The sequence below is a fragment of the Mizuhopecten yessoensis genome, unplaced genomic scaffold (assembly GCF_002113885.1).
Source record: "Mizuhopecten yessoensis strain PY_sf001 unplaced genomic scaffold, ASM211388v2 scaffold10889, whole genome shotgun sequence".
NCBI classification, from domain to species: domain Eukaryota; kingdom Metazoa; phylum Mollusca; class Bivalvia; order Pectinida; family Pectinidae; genus Mizuhopecten; species Mizuhopecten yessoensis.
The window spans coordinates 828,402-846,420 of record NW_018408772.1 but is presented as its reverse complement, the minus strand read 5'-3'; the positions used below and the strand labels follow the sequence as shown (position 1 = coordinate 846,420).

At 37.4% G+C, this 18,019-nt stretch overlaps 2 protein-coding genes across 2 annotated transcripts; both read right to left on the bottom strand.

The window, feature by feature from the left end:
- Nucleotides 1-718: 718 nt before the first annotated feature.
- Nucleotides 719-10,912, bottom strand: LOC110463345 (M-phase phosphoprotein 8-like). The gene is made up of 6 exons (XM_021517857.1): nucleotides 10,388-10,912; nucleotides 6,153-7,310; nucleotides 3,926-3,985; nucleotides 3,149-3,448; nucleotides 2,061-2,286; nucleotides 719-891 (listed from the first exon to the last, which is right to left on the bottom strand). Exons 1-6 carry the CDS (start codon nucleotides 10,595-10,597, stop codon nucleotides 833-835), a joined length of 2,013 nt encoding a protein of 670 aa, XP_021373532.1. The 5' UTR covers nucleotides 10,598-10,912; the 3' UTR covers nucleotides 719-832.
- Nucleotides 10,913-13,509: 2,597 nt separating this feature from the next.
- On the bottom strand, nucleotides 13,510-17,935 carry LOC110463343 (TP53-regulating kinase-like). Its single transcript, XM_021517854.1, has 2 exons — nucleotides 17,691-17,935; nucleotides 13,510-14,763 (listed from the first exon to the last, which is right to left on the bottom strand). The coding sequence occupies exons 1-2, from the start codon at nucleotides 17,878-17,880 to the stop codon at nucleotides 14,270-14,272; spliced, it is 684 nt and encodes a 227-aa protein (XP_021373529.1). The 5' UTR covers nucleotides 17,881-17,935; the 3' UTR covers nucleotides 13,510-14,269.
- Between the last annotated feature and the right edge of the window lie 84 nt (nucleotides 17,936-18,019).

The window sequence follows — 18,019 nt, the reverse complement described above, 5'->3', positions numbered from 1 at the left end:
ATATTTGGTCATTAACAGGCTGGGATGAAGGGCTACCAATTTTGTCAAAATTAATGACCTTCGCCCATATTCAAGGTCACATGGGTCAATATGTTTAAATCTTTAAATGACTTGTTCTGTATAACCAATAGGTCCAGGGTTATGATATTTTGCCAAAAGCATGCTGGGTTGAAAGACTTTAAACTCTGTTCAACCTAATGTCCTTTTTCGACATTCAAGGTCACAGGCGTCATATGTTTAAATCTTTTAATAGGCTCTTATGAATCAAACACTGATATTCTTCCTGTAGCTGCATTTTAGTCCACTTTTATGATTACAAGTGTGAGATTAATACCAGGTGAGCGATTCAGGCCCATTGGGCCTCTAGTTTTATACGTAACATTTTCGGGTATAAGGGTTAGGGTTAGGGACCTGCAAATGTTATGCAGGCATGGCAAGGCTCGCATGAAAGCAGCATCGGGTTACTAGTTCCGACCTTATTTCATAAACTAACTCTGGTACAACCGGTCCAATCGTTTGGATCGCGATAAACGAATGCAAAGTGGCGCCAACTTGTCTTCACAAGGTCACCATTTGCCTCCAGAATAGAGAAATCTCGCCTACTTCATTGTGATATATAACTTATATACACATGTATTCTAGTGAGTCATACTCACAAACATGGACAGTAGAACAGTTGTTGATAAAATTGCATTTCATTAGAAACAATAACCCAATATACTCTTTTATTATTTTATTACAGAAACACATTTTTATATTGACAACTTTGACGTTGGGTTATCGGCGTTCTAGCTGGTCACGCCACTCCGATGTGGCCCCGGGGCTTTCCGCTTCAATTCCCTGGGGGACTTCGAGGTTCAAGTTTAATTTCCGCTAGTTCAGCAGGCTGCTCTGTAAAAGACAAGTTTGGACAAATTTCGGTTGACGTTTCCGGACCATTGAACACACTCTAGTTGTCCTTCATAGATAATGCTAACAGGGCATTGCAAGTCGGAATGAGATTCATCAGTCTGGTATGAATAATAAATGCTAATTCGGAATGAGATTCATCAGTCTGGTATGAATAATAAATGCTAATTCGGAATGAGATTCATCAGTCTGGTATGAATAATAAATGCTAATTCGGAATGAGATTCATCAGTCTGGTATGAATAATAAATGCTAATTCGGAATGAGATTCATCAGTCTGGTATGAATAATAAATGCTAATTCGGAATGAGATTCATCAGTCTGGTATGAATAATAAATGCTAATTCGGAATGAGATTCATCAGTCTGGTATGAATAATAAATGCTAATTCGGAATGAGATTCATCAGTCTGGTATGAATAATAAATGCTAATTCGGAATGAGATTCATCAGTCTGGTATGAATAATAAATGCTTATTCGGAATGAGATTCATCAGTCTGGTATGAATAATAAATGCTAGTTCGGAATGAGATTCATCAGTCTGGTATGAATAATAAATGCTAATTCGGAATGAGATTCATCAGTCTGGTATGAATAATAAATGCTAAGTTTGTTTTGAACACAAACAGTTATTGAAAACTTATTTTGCGAGCTTTGGAAAACGCCAGTGCAAATGACCGGTGTCTCGCTCACTCACTTAGCCACAATGTGCCGAGTCAGTAAAGACAGCTAACAATAAACTAAGCATTGAAAGGCCTACGATACTTCAATGCTTTATGTAAAGGCCTACAATACTTCAATGCTTTATGTAAAGGCCTACGATACTTCAATGCTTTATGTGAAGGCCTACGATACTCAAAATTAACGATTTACCACTTGAATAACTACTATATATTTGAGTCGTGTTTTTCAATTGGTACGCCAAATGTTACGTCACATTTAAACGATGGCATTATTTGAATTATAATCAAATAAGGCCAACCAAAGAACCTATCATATATATGATATAATGAATATGAAACTCATTCACATTCTATATAGACTGGGCTGGTTTCATTAAAATTCATACGGAAAGTAGTTTAGGATCCTCTAATTTTTGTTAAGACGATTTATAGACAACTCTACAACTTCTCCGGTAGTCTCGCTCTTACCAGAAGTGCTGTTACTGTCACGCCGCGGGCCTGTTAGGGTGAGGTCGTCACTCATCCGCCGTGCGTCTGTCGTGTTGCAGTCGTCTCGAGAGTGTCTCGTGCTCGCTTCGGACATCAATTTACAGAGTTCATCCAGGCTGAGGTTATCACGTGACAGTCTGGCGACAACATCGCTGTACAGTCGTGTATAATCCGAGAGTGTCGCCAGGACGGACACCAAAGTCGCCTTTGAATAAAAAAGTAAATTACTGCTTTTAAACAAAATGGCTGGTTGTAAGTGTTTATAACGGGGGTGNCAGCATACTACATCGACGCTGAAGAAATGGTGGAAATGGTGATATCCTGAACGAAGTGGCAATTCTATGAAGGATGCAATCAAGAAAATCGAGAAAGACCAAGGAAAAATACTATAGTGATGCCATACGTGAAAGAAATTTCAGAAACCATTCAGAGGTTTATTAAGTTCCACAGGATGTCGACCAGCATGATACCACTCCAGATCATCACGAATAGACGTATACACCCCAAGACAAATTATCCGATCAGTGCCACGTGTTATTGCGCGCAAAATGTCGAATGAACTCTCTGATTCTATGTACATGTGGGCAACGGGACAGACGTTAGGAACACAACTGAACGAACGTCAACAACAGGAAATGCAGAAAAATGCCACAACGGACCATGTCACGTGACAGCCTGGCAGCAGGCTAAGATCTTGGACAGCGAGACCAACCAACGAGTGAAACAAGTGAAGGAAGCCATCCCGATTAGAAAACATGCTATAGTTGTGAATAGAGACCAGGGAGATTAATGCCGCCACAAAGATCTGCGGTGAAAAGGGGAAAGTAACTCCGGCTACACTAACGACCAAGGTGTGCAGCATGTTGTCGAAACTGTATAGGTCAAAATCATGTGAACTTTCACAATTCTTATACCTACAATGTATCTATATGTCTGTCTAAATATGCCTTTACATATCCACGTTATATTCCAATTCACCATCGATTCCTTTCGAATTTCGGCAAATAAAATAATAAATTATTATGTAAAATGAATATAAAGAATTGGCAGTATGCCATGCAGAGTACCTGATATGTGACTTTGTCTTTACTGAAGTCGTTTCGTGTCGTGTACAGGTCGTTCTGTAGATCTCGAATGACCTTGGTCTGGCTCTGACACTTCGCCCACAAAATGTCCCTTTCGTTTTGGACATTTGTCAGCTCGTCCCGAGATGTGTCCCTCTGATAGTTTTCAATGGTTTGGGTCTGGGCGTGAACTTGTGGTGTAGGTAAAGTTTGAACGGCAGAATCTGAACACTCGGCAGAGGGGTGTGTGGTCTCTTTGTAACCAGCTGCATTGTCCTCACTTGATCCTCTAATACAATCGGCCTACGGAAAAAAACACCGTAATTGAAGTTCAAATAATTAAAATTAATCTGAGTCAAGATATAAACAAAGAAAGGATTCAGATGGAAACCCTTGAACAAGTACAAGGATAAGACCAGATGTTCTGAAAGAGTAGGGAGCTTCTGGTTCATCGACGACAGTCGTCATGTGAATTCAGGTCAAATCTAAGTAATGTCATGCCCTCAAAGTAAGTATCGGGGTAGTGATGTACAGAGTATACCACAGCAAATGTGTCATCTGTAAATATACAATATAACAGATTTCCCTAAAGACTCATGATATAATGGCAAGGTGTGACGGACAAGCTAATAATATAATTTATTGATTCCGTCCCTCTATTCAAACCCCAATACTTTCTACAACAGTTTAAATTCTGACGCCTGACGTGTCTTATATCTTGATGTTTACAGTGATAGCTCCATTCCCTAAGTTTCATTAGCGGAAGCCTGTATATCGTACCTGTGCATGTCCACACGTGTGCCTGAGTTCCTTGTTTTCCTGGGAGAGGTCAGCCATCGCCTGTGACACGTAAAAGCTCTGATAAGAATTCAAAGTAATACAACTTTACCGACATTAATTGTACCAGTTCAATATCCAATTCTAAGTTTAGATTGATAAACACCAGGTTACAGTATGCCTATGTGTGATTGTCTCAATTTATAATAAAGCTGAACATGAACAGAAAAAAATACAATATTCCATTGTTTAAGTTGAGAGAATAAATCACCTGAATCGTAATGTTAAAAAAATGAAATTCCTGTGTGCATTTTTTCTTTGGCATGATTTCTCCTTTAAAAAAGTATTTTTTTAAAAAGAAATCCATATCTTTTGGGACATATTACTGACATTTTAGAAGTGAAATAGGGCTTTCACTGTTATATGCAAGGATTTCATGTTATTTATTTATTCCTGAAATTTATAATAAAAAACAAATACAACTGTCATCGTTATTGCCATCTTCGCAAGCCAAGGGTAAACGATCCGGTCTACCTAGTCTCTGGAAGATCGTACCGGATCATTACCGGCATCCTCAATACTCCAGGAATTACGCTTACTTTGGCTAAACCCCCGGAATCATCCTAGATATCCATGGGTTACGCTCACATTCGCTCTTTACACCCCCTCGATATATCATAGCAAAATTGAAGGAAGACTAGTTTGGTCCTTTGATGTACGTCAAAAGTGCGGTCGTGTAACGGTTAAAAAATGACAGGCTTTGAAGTCGAGCGTCGTTCCTGTAATCTTCAAAGGACAATTATCAGACTAGTGATTGGTCAGGGTCTTACCTGACACCAATCAAATAGCTAGCCGCGTGCGTTCATTTTGGCTATGACATATTCCAGGGGTGTAGAGAGCGAAAGTGAGCTTAACCCCTGGATATCGAGGATGCCCTGGAATATGTCATAGCAAAACTGAATGCAGCTGCTAGCTATTTGATTGGTGTCAGGTAAAAAATACCTGACCAATTACTAGGCTGATACCTGCCCTTTGAAGATTACAGAGGAGCGACATCCGACTTCGAAGCCAGTAAATTTTACCGTTACGCGACCGCGAGATTATTTTGATGTACATCAAAGGATCAAACTAGTCTTCTCGTGTCATCCCCCGAAGGTGGCGCACACAGAGCCTTCGATTTTGCTATGAAATATTCCAGGGGTGAAGAGAGAATATCGAGGATACATTATCATTGGCTAGCGAAGATGCGTTACTGCATAAAGGAGAAAAACGTTTTTAGTTTTTAACGTTCAAAAATAAAGGCTATTCTGCATCTTTATCTCTCAACTTGTTGTCGAGTACATTAAATAGATTATCCAGTGTTAAGATACGATTATAGCATGTTGATGTTGTCCTTGGGTTATATCGACCCAAGACAACTATTATATCTTTCTTAGAAACGTCTCGCTTCCCATTCTCGAAACTTATTATTTACATGGTTTTATCGACCGAAATCAACATGCTGCAATTGTTTTATCATTCTTTTTTATATTTTTGTCCAATTTGGCCTATATTGTTCTATTTGGCACGATAAAATCCCCAATCGAGCAATACCGTTTCCATCGAAATAAAATGAAACTGCTGATTTAAAAACAGAAAGATGATGTCTCAATTTTGGAAAACAGCAATGTTATGAACGAAAACGTTAGGTCTATTTGGTGATTATTTTTTACTTTTCCGATGGATTTTTCCAATAAAAAATGTAATAACTATGACAACATCCTGTTTATGAGATATGCTTAAAAACAATAGAAATATTTTCATATTTCGCATTTTTTTAATCTTGGAAGTTCAAAATGTGATGTCATTTAACGATAACCTCTAAACATACACATGTGATAGCACCTATAAAATATGGTACTCCAAAAACAAATCACACTGCGTCATACAGCTGTGTCGGCTTCTTAGGACTCATTAGTGTTGCGTAAATCCCATTAATTATATGAAATACAAAAATTAGGGGAGCACTGGTTGATTTCAAATTCAAACTAATAATGAGAAAAGTGTGCATCTTATGACGCGTGCCATTTATAAATTTTAAGAGACCACGGTGACTATCAATTTAACGGCAAACCTCGGGGACTGAGAACTCCACCAGCAGAGTCTACAACCTTGTATCTTGAATACCTGAATATAACTGCTACATTTTGGTACTCAAAAGAAGAGTATATGCGCTATCACATATTCTTACCTTCATAAGATCATCCATTTTCTCAAGAAGAGGTCGGAGACAATCGTTTTGTTGAGATGCAAGCTTAAGAGCCACCTTCTCAGCCAAAGTGTCCGCATTTTCCAGACGTGTGATGTGAGTGTAATGCTTGTCTTTTTGTGTGTCGCGTCTGTTCTCTGTGCCTTCCTGTGTGACGCTTGTGTCCTTCGGTGCGACGCTTTTGTCCCATGTGTCTGTAAGTTTGACGCCGGTGTCATGCGTGTCTTTACGTATGCTGCTAGTGTCCTGTGTGTCTTGATCTGTAACGACAGTGCCCCGTGTGTTTTGATCTGTAACGACGGTGTCCTGTGTGTCTTTACGTGTGCTACTAGTGTCCCATGTGTCTTGATCTGTAACGACGGTGTCCCGTGTGTCTTTGTCTGTAACGACGGTGTCCTGTGTGTCTTGATCTGTAACGACGGTGTCCTGTGTGTCTTGATCTGTAACGACGGTGTCCCGTGTGTCTTTACTTGTGAGGCTGATGTCATTTGTTTCTTTACGTGTGACGTTGTTTTCCCGCAAGTCCTCCCTTGAAACATTAGTGGGAGGTGTGTCTCTCCCTGACAAACAAGCGTCTTCCTGTGCAGACGGTGACTGTACTGTAAACGTGGCTTCCAGGTTCACGGTGACATCCGGGGTAGAGCCTCGTCTTGGGCTGCACGACATGACCTCGGTTCTACCGGGGGGTGTTCCCTGTATCTCGTTGCCTTTCTCCTGTGGACTGTTATCTATCAAATCATCTGCTGTAGTATTTCTATCACCTTCGTCACCAGATATCTGTTTTTCATCACTGATTTTATTCTCTTTCTTTTTCTTTTTTCTTAATAAACCCTTTGTCTTAACAGTCACCCCTTTTTCCTCTGTTTTAATCTTCAGCACTTTTTTTTCTGTTAGTTCGGTTTTTGCTGTCCTTTTCGATATCTTTTCTTTCTTTGGTATTTTAGAATACGCTTCAGTTATTTCGTTGTCATTGGCGTCTTTAAATACGCTGTTTCTTGTAAGTTTTGCTTTCTTCGTGACATTTGGACTCTCTTCGTTGTACGATATTGTTTTCTTCTGTCTTCTGTTTGACGCTCTCCTTGACAGCAATCCATCTCCCTCCTCCTCCCCCGACACATTTTTGTCCACTTCATCATGTTTCTAGAGAAGGTGAAACAAAGGAAATACAAAACATTTGGCTTTCATATTTGCAATGCAAAGGCAAATTAGCATGATGAATCAAAACGAGGACACAACGTATTTCTCAGAGATAACTATTATGAATACTGACATCTTCTGTATAAAGGACCCATGTTATGTGTACATACATCTCTATATACAGGACCCATGTATGTACACATAACATGGGTCATGTATATAGATATGTATGTATACAGGACCCATGTTATGCGTACAAACATCTCTATATACATGACCCATGTTATGTGTACAAACATCTCTATATACAGGACCCATGTAATGTATACATACATATCTATATACAGGACCCATGTTATGTGTACAAACATCTCTATATACAGGACACATGTTATGTATACATACATGTCTCTATATACAGGACAAGTGTTATGTATACGTACATGTCTCTATATACAGGACAAGTGTTATGTATACATACATAGAGATGTATGTATACATAACACGTGTTCTGCATATAGAGATGTATGTAAGCAGGACACATGTGTCCTGTATAAAGAGATGTTTTTAAACATAACATGGGTCCTGTATATAGTGATGTTTGTACACATAACATGGGTCATGTATATAGATATGTATGTATACATAACATGGGTCCTGAATATAGAGACATGTATGTATACAGGACAAGTGTTATGTATACATACATCTCTATGTTATGTATACATACATCTCTATATAAAGAACACCTGCTATGCATACATGCATCTCTATATACAGGACACATGTGTCCTGTTTACATACATCTCTATATGAAGAACACGTGTTATGTATACATACATCTCTATATACAGGACACATGTAATGTATACATACATCTCTATATAAAGAACACCTGCTATGCATACATGCATCTCTATATACAGGACACATGTAATGTATACATACATCTCTATATATAGGACCCATGTTATGTGTACAAATATCTCTATATACAGGACCCATGTGTCCTGTTTACATACATCTCTATATGAAGAACACGTGTTATGTATACATACATGTCTATATAAAAGATATGTGTTATGTATACATACATGTCTATATAAAAGATATGTGTTATGTATACATACATGTCTATATGAAAGACATGTGTTATGTATACATACATGTCTCTCTATCCAGGACACGTGTTATGTATACAGACATCTCTTTATACAGGACACATGTTATGTATACACAGGACCCATGTTATGTGTAAAAACATCTCTATATACAGGACACATGTTAAGTGTACAAACATCTCTATATACAGCACCCATGTTATGTATACATACATCTCTATATAAAGAACACCTGCTATGCATACATGCATCTCTATATACAGGACACATGTAATGTATACATACATCTCTATATAAAGAACACCTGCTATTCTCTATATACAGGACCCATGTGTCCTGTTTTCATACATCTCTATATACAGGACCCATTTTATGTGTACATACATCTCTATACACAGGACCCATGTTATGTGTAAAAACATCTCTTTATACAGGACACATGTGTCCTGTTTACATACATCTCTATATACAGGTCCCATGTTATGTGTACAAACATCACTATATACAGGACCCATGTGTCCTGTTTACATACATCTCTATATGAAGAACACGTGTTATGTATACATACATGTCTATATGAAAGACATGTGTTATGTATACATACATGTCTATATAAAAGATATGTGTTATGTATACATACATGTCTCTATATACAGGACACGTGTTATGTATACAGACATCTCTTTATACAGGACACATGTTATGTATACACAGGACCCATGTTATGTGTAAAAACATCTCTATATACAGGACCCATTTTATGTGTACATACATCTCTATACACAGGACCCATGTTATGTGTACAACCATCTCTATATACAGGACCCATGTGTCCTGTTTACATACATCTCTATATACAGGTCCCATGTTATGTATACATACATCTCTATGTTATGTATACATACATCTCTATATACAGGTCCCATGTTATGTATACATACATCTCTATGTAAAAGACATGTGTTATGAATACAAACATCTCTAAATAAAAGACACATGTTATGTATACATACATCCCTATATAAAGGACACGTGTTATGTATACATACATGTCTCTATATACAGGACACATGTTATGTGTACATACCACTCTATATACAGGACCGATGTTATGTGTACATACATTTCTATATCCAGGACACGTGTTATGTATACATACATGTCTATATAAAAGACATGTGCTATGTATACATACATGTCTCTATATACAGGACAAGTGTTAGGTATACATACATCTCTATGTAAAAGATATGTGTTATGAATACAAACATCTCTAAATAAAAGACACATGTTATGTATACATACATGTCTCTCTATCCAGGACACGTGTTATGTATACAGACATCTCTTTATACAGGACACATGTTATGTATACATACATGTCTCTCTATCCAGGACACGTGTTATGTATACATACATGTCTATATAAAAGACATGTGCTATGTATACATACATGTCTCTATATACAGGACAAGTGTTTTGTATACATACATGTCTATATAAAGGACAGCTGTTATGTATACATACATCTCTATATAAAGGACAGCTGTTATGTATACATACATCTCTATATGCAGGACACATGTTATATATACAGACATCTCTATATACAAGACCCATGTTATGTATACACAGACATCTCTATATACAGGACACATATTATGTATACAGATAGTTCTATATAAAGGGCACCTGTTATGTATACATACATCTCTATATAAAGAACACCTGCTATGCATACATGCATCTCTATATACAGGACACATGTTATGTATACAGACATCTCTATATAAAGGGCACATGTTATGTATACAGATAGTTCTATATAAAGTACACCTGTTATGAATGCAGACATCTCTATAAAAGGAAAACGTTGTTAACCTCTTTGTAAAGGAGATATATAGTTGTATCGAGTCCGATTTGCCTGTGGGTACTGTCTAATGATAGTATTGTACTGACCTTCTTTGGCCGTCCTCTCTTTACAGGCATGTCGTGATGAAAGTCCGTTGGTTCCCAAAGTAAAGCCTTCAAAACTGTTCTCTGAATCAGAAGACAAGCAATGCTGCACACTATAGCTCCCATGAAGTCCCAGCGTGTCACCTCTGTGCCAACTATATGCGTCTGTAAGACTCGGACTGGGCAGTACTCTTGGGGCTGAGTTCTACTCATCTTAAACACAGGCAATGTTGATAAGCCTTTCAGTTCAGCTCAGACGTGTTAGGGGAGTGTCATCTTGGAACGGCCTACCTCCACAGGGACATGAGGAATTGTTACAGCTACTTTGGTTACCTAACCTGAGGTCCAGAATGATCAGGTCCCGGTGGCTACCTTATGCTGATACACAGTGAAGGTGTAGGGGTGCTGGGCCTCGAGAGTACACACAGGCACTACTTACATTGTACGGTGTAGGGGTGCGGGGCTCGAAAGTACACACGGGCACTACTTACAATGTACGGTGTAGGGGTGCGGGGGTCGAAAGTACACACAGGCACTACTTACAATGTACGGTGTAGGGGGGCGGGGCTCGAAAGTACACACGGGCACTACTTACATTGTACGGTGTAGGGGTGCGGGGCTCGAAAGGACACACGGGCACTACTTACAATGTACGGTGTAGGGGTGCTGGGCTCGAAAGTACACACGGGCACTACTTACAATGTACGGCGTAGGTGTGCGGGGCTCGAAAGTACACACAGGCACTACTTAAAATGTACGGCGTAGGGGTGCGGGGCTCGAAAGTACACACAGGCACTACTTAAAATGTACGGCGTAGGGGTGCGGGGCTCAAAAGTACACACAGGCACTACTTACAATGTACGGTGTGGGGGTGCGGGGCTCGAAAGTACACACAGGCACTACTTACAATGTACGGTGTAAATAAAAAATAAAAAGATAAAACAGCATCGAAATAGAGCATGTACGCAATGCCGTTACGAGTGTTGTCGATCAACAATGTAGTACATTTCTATTAAGAAACAAAACAAGTTCGACTGAACGTAAAACCAGTTTCATAGAAAAAAAAATGTTTCAGCGTGGTTTTTATGACGTCGCGGATTATTTACGCTAATGGAAAATAGCTCTACATGCCAGCATTATGAGTACAATGATATCTACAACCAAACATTACACTGCGTTTATATTAAGTAGTATATTTACATGTGTTCAGATACATATTATATAAATTACTATTTTGTTTTTCGACTTCGGCATTTATTTGTGATGATTTATACGGAAAAGATGTTAAAGTTGTAGTACATAATACATACGTGCCAACTTCCAATTGTTGAATTATTTTCTATTTCCAGTGGTGTATGGTATTTTAATGTGATAAGTGACGTTTTCTATTTGTGTGTTCTCCGTTTTATCTAGTCTTCCCATCCGACAAGGGATACTTCATTACACCACGACGACTATTAGTGCTTTGGGATGATTTATATATCGACTTTCATTTTATCTCAAGAGACATCCACCTATTTAGAGGTCTAAAATACATTAATGATGGAATTGAAATGTCTACCTGGCCCTGACGTACATCGTGAAAGTTTACCGACATTGACGTCAGAGTATGGACTAACCAAACCTGACTTAAGAAAGATGTCAGGGTTCGATGCCGCAGGTCGGTGGGTTTTCCGGTTTTCCTCCTCCTCCACCTCCTCTACAACCACCACCGCCACCTGACTTAATAGGAATTATATTACAAAAGCGATATATACAAGGTTAAAGTTTAACAGACCCTCAGAGAGCGACCTAAGCCAACACAACGTTACTAATATTGACGGTAGAGCGAGGTATTAATTACCTTTGTGTAAGAGCGAGTTCCATCCGACCTTGACCTTGCGAAGTCTAACCTACATGTACAGTACCTTAACATTGATGTGTTCTCAAGCTGACCTTGACATTTGGCCGATGACCAACCGCAATTGACTTTTAGAATCAGGTTTTACTTACATTGTCCTTAGAGATAGGTATTACCAAATTTGATATAGGAGTAAAAGTCTTGGAGATGAGGGATGTTTGACTGACTTCCACGGTAGGGTTAAGAATAACTGAATTGAAATTAAAGTTACTGTGAAATATAACCAACCTTGACACTTTGTGATACCTTACCGACCTTGATGTATGAGCAAAATCTAATCGACTATCACCTTGGAGACAGGAGTGCAATCTAACCGACCTTGACCTACAGCATGGGTCTAACTTACTTTGACCCGAGATCAATGTCTAACCGACTTAAAACTTTATAGAAGATCTTACTGACTTGATGTTAGAGTGAGATCTTACCAACCTTGTGATTACAGTTGTCTTACTCATCTTGACTATAGAGCGAGGTCTAACTGACCTTGGAATTAGTGAGGTCTAATTGATCTTTTCACTACAGTGAATCATCACTGACCTTGACATTAGAGTATGGTATTATCAACCATGACTTTAGAGTCTGGTATGACGGACCTTGACCTAAGAGCAAGGTACCTTGACCTTGAATGTGGTCTTACTGATCTTAACGTTAGCATAAGGTCTAATTGACCTTGACATTGTGGCAAAACGACCTTGATATTGAAGTGAGCTTGAACTGACCTTGATGTTACAGCAGACCTTGATTTTTGAGTAAGGGTCCAAAAATTTATGTGGTACACATTAAACATGAGGTTTTACTTATAAAACATGTCTGTAAAGTTAAAATACCTACAGTTGATGACAAATAAGTGTTATTTCAATCAAAAGGTCAATAATTCACTTTTATATTTTCTTTGATGAGAGGATCTTAAACCAATATCAACGTAGCTGTGTATCATGTTGCTTTTTAAATTCTGAGCCAGCCTTAACATGTCCTAACAGAGACACATATATACATGTACATGTAAAGCATACATTTTTGGTTCTAATTCCTCCAGATGTTTCCTCTTAACTTCTATTGTCCAAGATGACAGCTGAGTTATTTTGGATTCCTCCTCAAAGTTCTACAAAGTTAGTGATAAGCAATGAATTTTTAACCGTTTACAGAAGACTTACAATCATATATGATTTCCTGGCAGCAGAAACTGCAGTATAAACATTACAACATAACAAACATAAAAGCGTGATTAATTTGTAAATTTATTTAAGAAAGTTCCATACAGAACATATACATCCAAAATGTTTGTGAAATAGGATTACATAAAAAAAGTTCATTATTCTATATTTCATGATTGAGAGAAACTTCAGATTTTTTTTGATTTTTTTTGTGGTGTTGAGGAGACAACTCGCTACCTATAAAACTAGATGTACATTTACATAGAGTATGACTGCTATGTGAAGTTAAAAGTAAAAACTGTTCTGGTGTTATATTATAATACCATTAGGAAATGAAATTATAAAACCAAGGTTTTATGCAAAGTTATTTTTGTTAATCCTAATGGTAAGGTTTTTGCTGCCTACGTATGTAATCCTGGGACTGACTAGAGAGAATTTCTCTTTAGCTCATTTGGTGGAGTATCAGACTATTAAACAAGAGGTCCTGGGTTCGACCCCTAGCCGAGGCACTGAAAACATAATGACCTCTGCTACAATAATATAATGGGTTAAATCATTTACCCCTGCAATTTCATAATGAACTATTCCAACCTTTGAATTGGAGGAGTTTAAGTGTGTCTTCAGGGGTGAATGAGTCAATATGTATTCTCTCTGTGCTGTAAATATCTGAGTCACATTATTCCCTGAAACCTGTCTATATGGAATGCCATATCAACAGAATACACTCTTTACAATCCATCCACTCTACTGTACTGATTTGCACAGTAAACAATAGTTTTATAAATGTTCATCCAACCATGGTACGCTTCCACCCTCTCATTCTCACCTCCTCTAACCAACCATGGTACGCTTCCTCCCTCTCATTCTCACCTCCTCTAACTTATTGAGGACATCTTTGGCTCCATCTTTGTTAGTGACACAGTAAGCATCTAGAATGACCTGGAACACTCGCTCTGTGTTAGGGTGTGTACTCAGCAAGGCTCGTTCCAACACATACAAGTCCACACCTTTGTCTTCTGCCATATTTTCAAAATGACTCAAGCCGAAGTCTATCATAACAATATTGAAAGATGAAGGTTGTCCTTTCACCAGCATATTGGAAGAGGTCAGATCACCATGAATGATATTGTTTTTGTGCATGACACCTAAGATTTCACCAATTTTCTTCCCAAGAGGTTCAAGGACAGTCATTGCTGAATTGATATCTGGTATTTCCTGCTGGATGTTCATTATATAGTCTCTGACTGTCTGGGAATCCTGCACCTCCTCCATATAAATACTGCTGTTGACCATGTCGACAAAGTAAACCGTTGGTGTAAAAATGCCTGTAGGAAAAAAGTTGGAATGAGTGAGCTTATTCTGTACATGAATATATCTATTTTAGCTATCATTATTTGACTAAATTTTTGGCAATTTCAAATGTATTCAAAATCTTGGATTCATTTTTGTTTAAGAACAATTGGTTATTAATGTGTCTATTTTAAAACAAAACTCCAAAACTTTGCCTAGGTGATGTGTATAACATCGTAAATAGCAATACTGTGATATTTATAATAAAGTGTAGTTCTTTGGAACCTTGCTATTTATGATTAAAGCTCTTAAATTGTAAAATACCAACACCAAAAGCAGAAAAGGTAAGTAAAAAGGTTAAAAAAACAAAAACACACAGAATTATCTCCCTTCCTATATTTTGGGGGTAAAGAAACTAGAAATACTAATACATGTCTACTATGGAGAAAGAGCATTAAAGTTTACCCTTGAGTAACAGTAAAACATACATATTCTGAAACTTACACATGCACCTTTAATTCTTTAAAAACTAAAAGTAAACTTTGCACAGTTTTCAATTATTTTGAAAAAAATCAGTGCAAATATGAAGCAGAACACACATCTTGAGGAAATTTAGCATATTGAACATAAATGTGATTCTGTCAAGCACAACACTTTGTTTAGAGACTATCTTTCTATGACATAACAATCATGTCATATTTCAATCAGCCTGTCTTGTGATTGGTTATTTCACGAAGTGAAGAAATACTGAAAAACATCCTTGACAATGCTGTGCCATATCTCTTTGCTGGTGTGTTTATAGACTTTATTTGGTTTCTAATTGTTCCATTGTCTAAACTAAGTTACCAGGTAGATCATTCAAAAAGGCAAATTTCCCCCCAGTTTGGTGGTCTACAAATTTTCCCCAGTTTGGTGGTCTGCTGGTCTACAAATTTTCCCCAGTTTGGTGGTCTGCTCACCAGCTTTACTGCAGATCTGGGCAGTCTGCTCTAATTTTTATTGAAGGATCTAGTGATACTGACTTTCTGGTGAAAAATCTTTAAGAAGGTGTCATCTCATCAATTCCTATAAATATATTTACATTTTATTTGAGAGAAACTTAATTAAAAAGTGTCACAGACTCAAAACAGTAAAATGTATGTGGATATTTTCTGAGAATGTCTGTGTGCATGAATTGTCATAAGGCAGATTTTATAAGTTTACTACTATAGATACATGTACCTTCAAGTTGAGCTACATGCTGAAAAGGTAAAAATAATTATCTGCTACACCTCAGTATGAAACAAAACGGTGCTTGAATTTCGAAAACAGTCATGATCAGATACTTCATTTTGAAGAATAGAGTCAGAAAACAAAAAAGATGATTGAAATATACTATAAAAACTTTATACAAATTAAAGCTGACTTTCATTTTCCGTTTTTCAAGGTTTCCTTTGTTTAATTATTCTCAATTTCTTCAGCCTATTCCCTTCTATAATGTCAACTTCTCAGAACTCAGTACAATTGTCACAAATGATAGCAGTGATGTTTTGGTACTTTTGACCCTACAAACTCTAGACAGACACTATCCAAATTGAGCTACCCGGTAACTGGCAAACAATTCAACATACCCCACTTTCAATACATTCCTCTCTCCACAGGGCCACAGGAAACTTGTGCTATCTTTGCCTCTGAAGACAACACTATTTATAACCTACCGAACAACTGTAAAAGGAGAAGGAAAATACATGGCCAGACTGTAACTCGAATCTAGGACCCTCCAAACTCTAGACAGACGCTCTAACCACTTGAGCTAACTGGTCGCAGGCGATCAACTTAGTTCATTCCCCTTTATTTGTATAAGATGTTTCGGTAGACAGATAGACGGACGTATATAAACAGACAGACATTCGTTATTTACTCGTAGGTCGAGATTATGACAGAACAATTAAAAAATCGGTAAGAGATCTTTCCGATTTGCTGCTTCCCAGGTGTGGAACAGCCTACCAAATGAACTTCAATTAGCTGAAAACTATAAGTCGTTTCATGGGCTGCCCCGCACCTGGAACAAAAATGTCTGCTCATGTGCTATCTGCACACACCATATAGTGTGAGTTGTCCCCCTTTGGAATCTACCTTCATGTTTTATACTACAACTATTTAATTTCACTGCTGCTTGTGTTATTTAGTTTAATATACTTCAGCAATATTATACTTATTATATAATTGATATTTATGTTAGAATTGAGCTCCATTATTTAAAAGATCATTACTTTTTTACAATATCATAATTATAGCTCTGTTTCTATTTATGCCTTCATTGTCTCTTTTTAATTCACACTATATTAGTGTATATCCTGTACATTTTAACACTTTGCTACATTAGCATATATGTACATTACACTAGTATAGTGTCTTAACTTGTCTTTCGTAACACTTGTGTGACATTCAAGTGTGATATCATATACATGCTCTACTGTATAATTTCAGCATATCTAATTTGAACTGTTGTCCTGTTTTTATATTTATTCATAAGTACTGTGATCCTTGTTAAATTTTATATATGTTTTGTCGCAAGAATAGCACTACAGTGCTAATGTTTTTATGTTACATGTATATATATGCGACGTTAAATAAAGCTTCTTGAATCTTGAGAACAAAATACATTTGAAATGTACTCGCACTATTTCTTGCATTTCATAAATTATATTATTATTCATATGGCATTTAAAAAGTCATTCATTTCATTGAACATTGTTAACAGGGTTCTTGAAATGTTTATCATCACACATTCCCAGATATCATCATTAAGACGAATGACGCTTCGATCACAAAGAAGGAAACTACATTGTTCCTTATCATCTAAGTTTGAAGGTACTTTCGGTACCGAAAATATCGACTACTGAAACGTCTAGAATTCAGTTCATAAATGTTTGACTGTACTGAAGCAAGATATTCTACAAATCACAGCTAGATACTCTACCACACATGCGGCTTCGAAGCATTGCCCGCACTTCAGACTTCATTCTCTGTGCAGTTAATGATGCATCAAGAGTTGGATGTCTGTATGTTTTCTTGAAACGCTCTTTAACGATACACGGTCTTCCATAGAAATTTTCTCGGTACAATTTTGCTTCAGCGCCCTGTTTCATCAAAGTTCTTTCGGTTGCCATTTCCACTTTTTTGCCTAACTGACGTTAATTTAAACCTTGATTAAACAGTTTTTAACTTGCAGGAAGAAAACATTTTGAAGATTGAGATTTCCAATACATCTTTTTTACTTTTCATTTCGAAAGAGTTCCATGAGTGTTC

What these genes read in the sequence shown, in the direction of transcription:
- LOC110463345 (XM_021517857.1), bottom strand. Translation starts at nt 10,597, where the DNA reads ATGAGTAGAACTCAGCCCCAAGAGTACTGCCCAGTCCGAGTCTTACAG. An exon ending in AGAGAGGACGGCCAAAGAAG is followed by an intron (nt 7,311 to 10,387) that starts GTCAGTACAATA and finishes CACCTTCTCTAG; the next exon opens with AAACATGATGAAGTGGACAA. An exon ending in TGACAGTAACAGCACTTCTG is followed by an intron (nt 892 to 2,060) that starts GTAAGAGCGAGA and finishes TGTCTTTTACAG; the next exon opens with AGCAGCCTGCTGAACTAGCG.
- LOC110463343 (XM_021517854.1), bottom strand. Translation starts at nt 17,880, where the DNA reads ATGGCAACCGAAAGAACTTTGATGAAACAGGGCGCTGAAGCAAAATTG. An exon ending in GCTTCGAAGCCGCATGTGTG is followed by an intron (nt 14,764 to 17,690) that starts GTAGAGTATCTA and finishes TTTTTCCTACAG; the next exon opens with GCATTTTTACACCAACGGTT.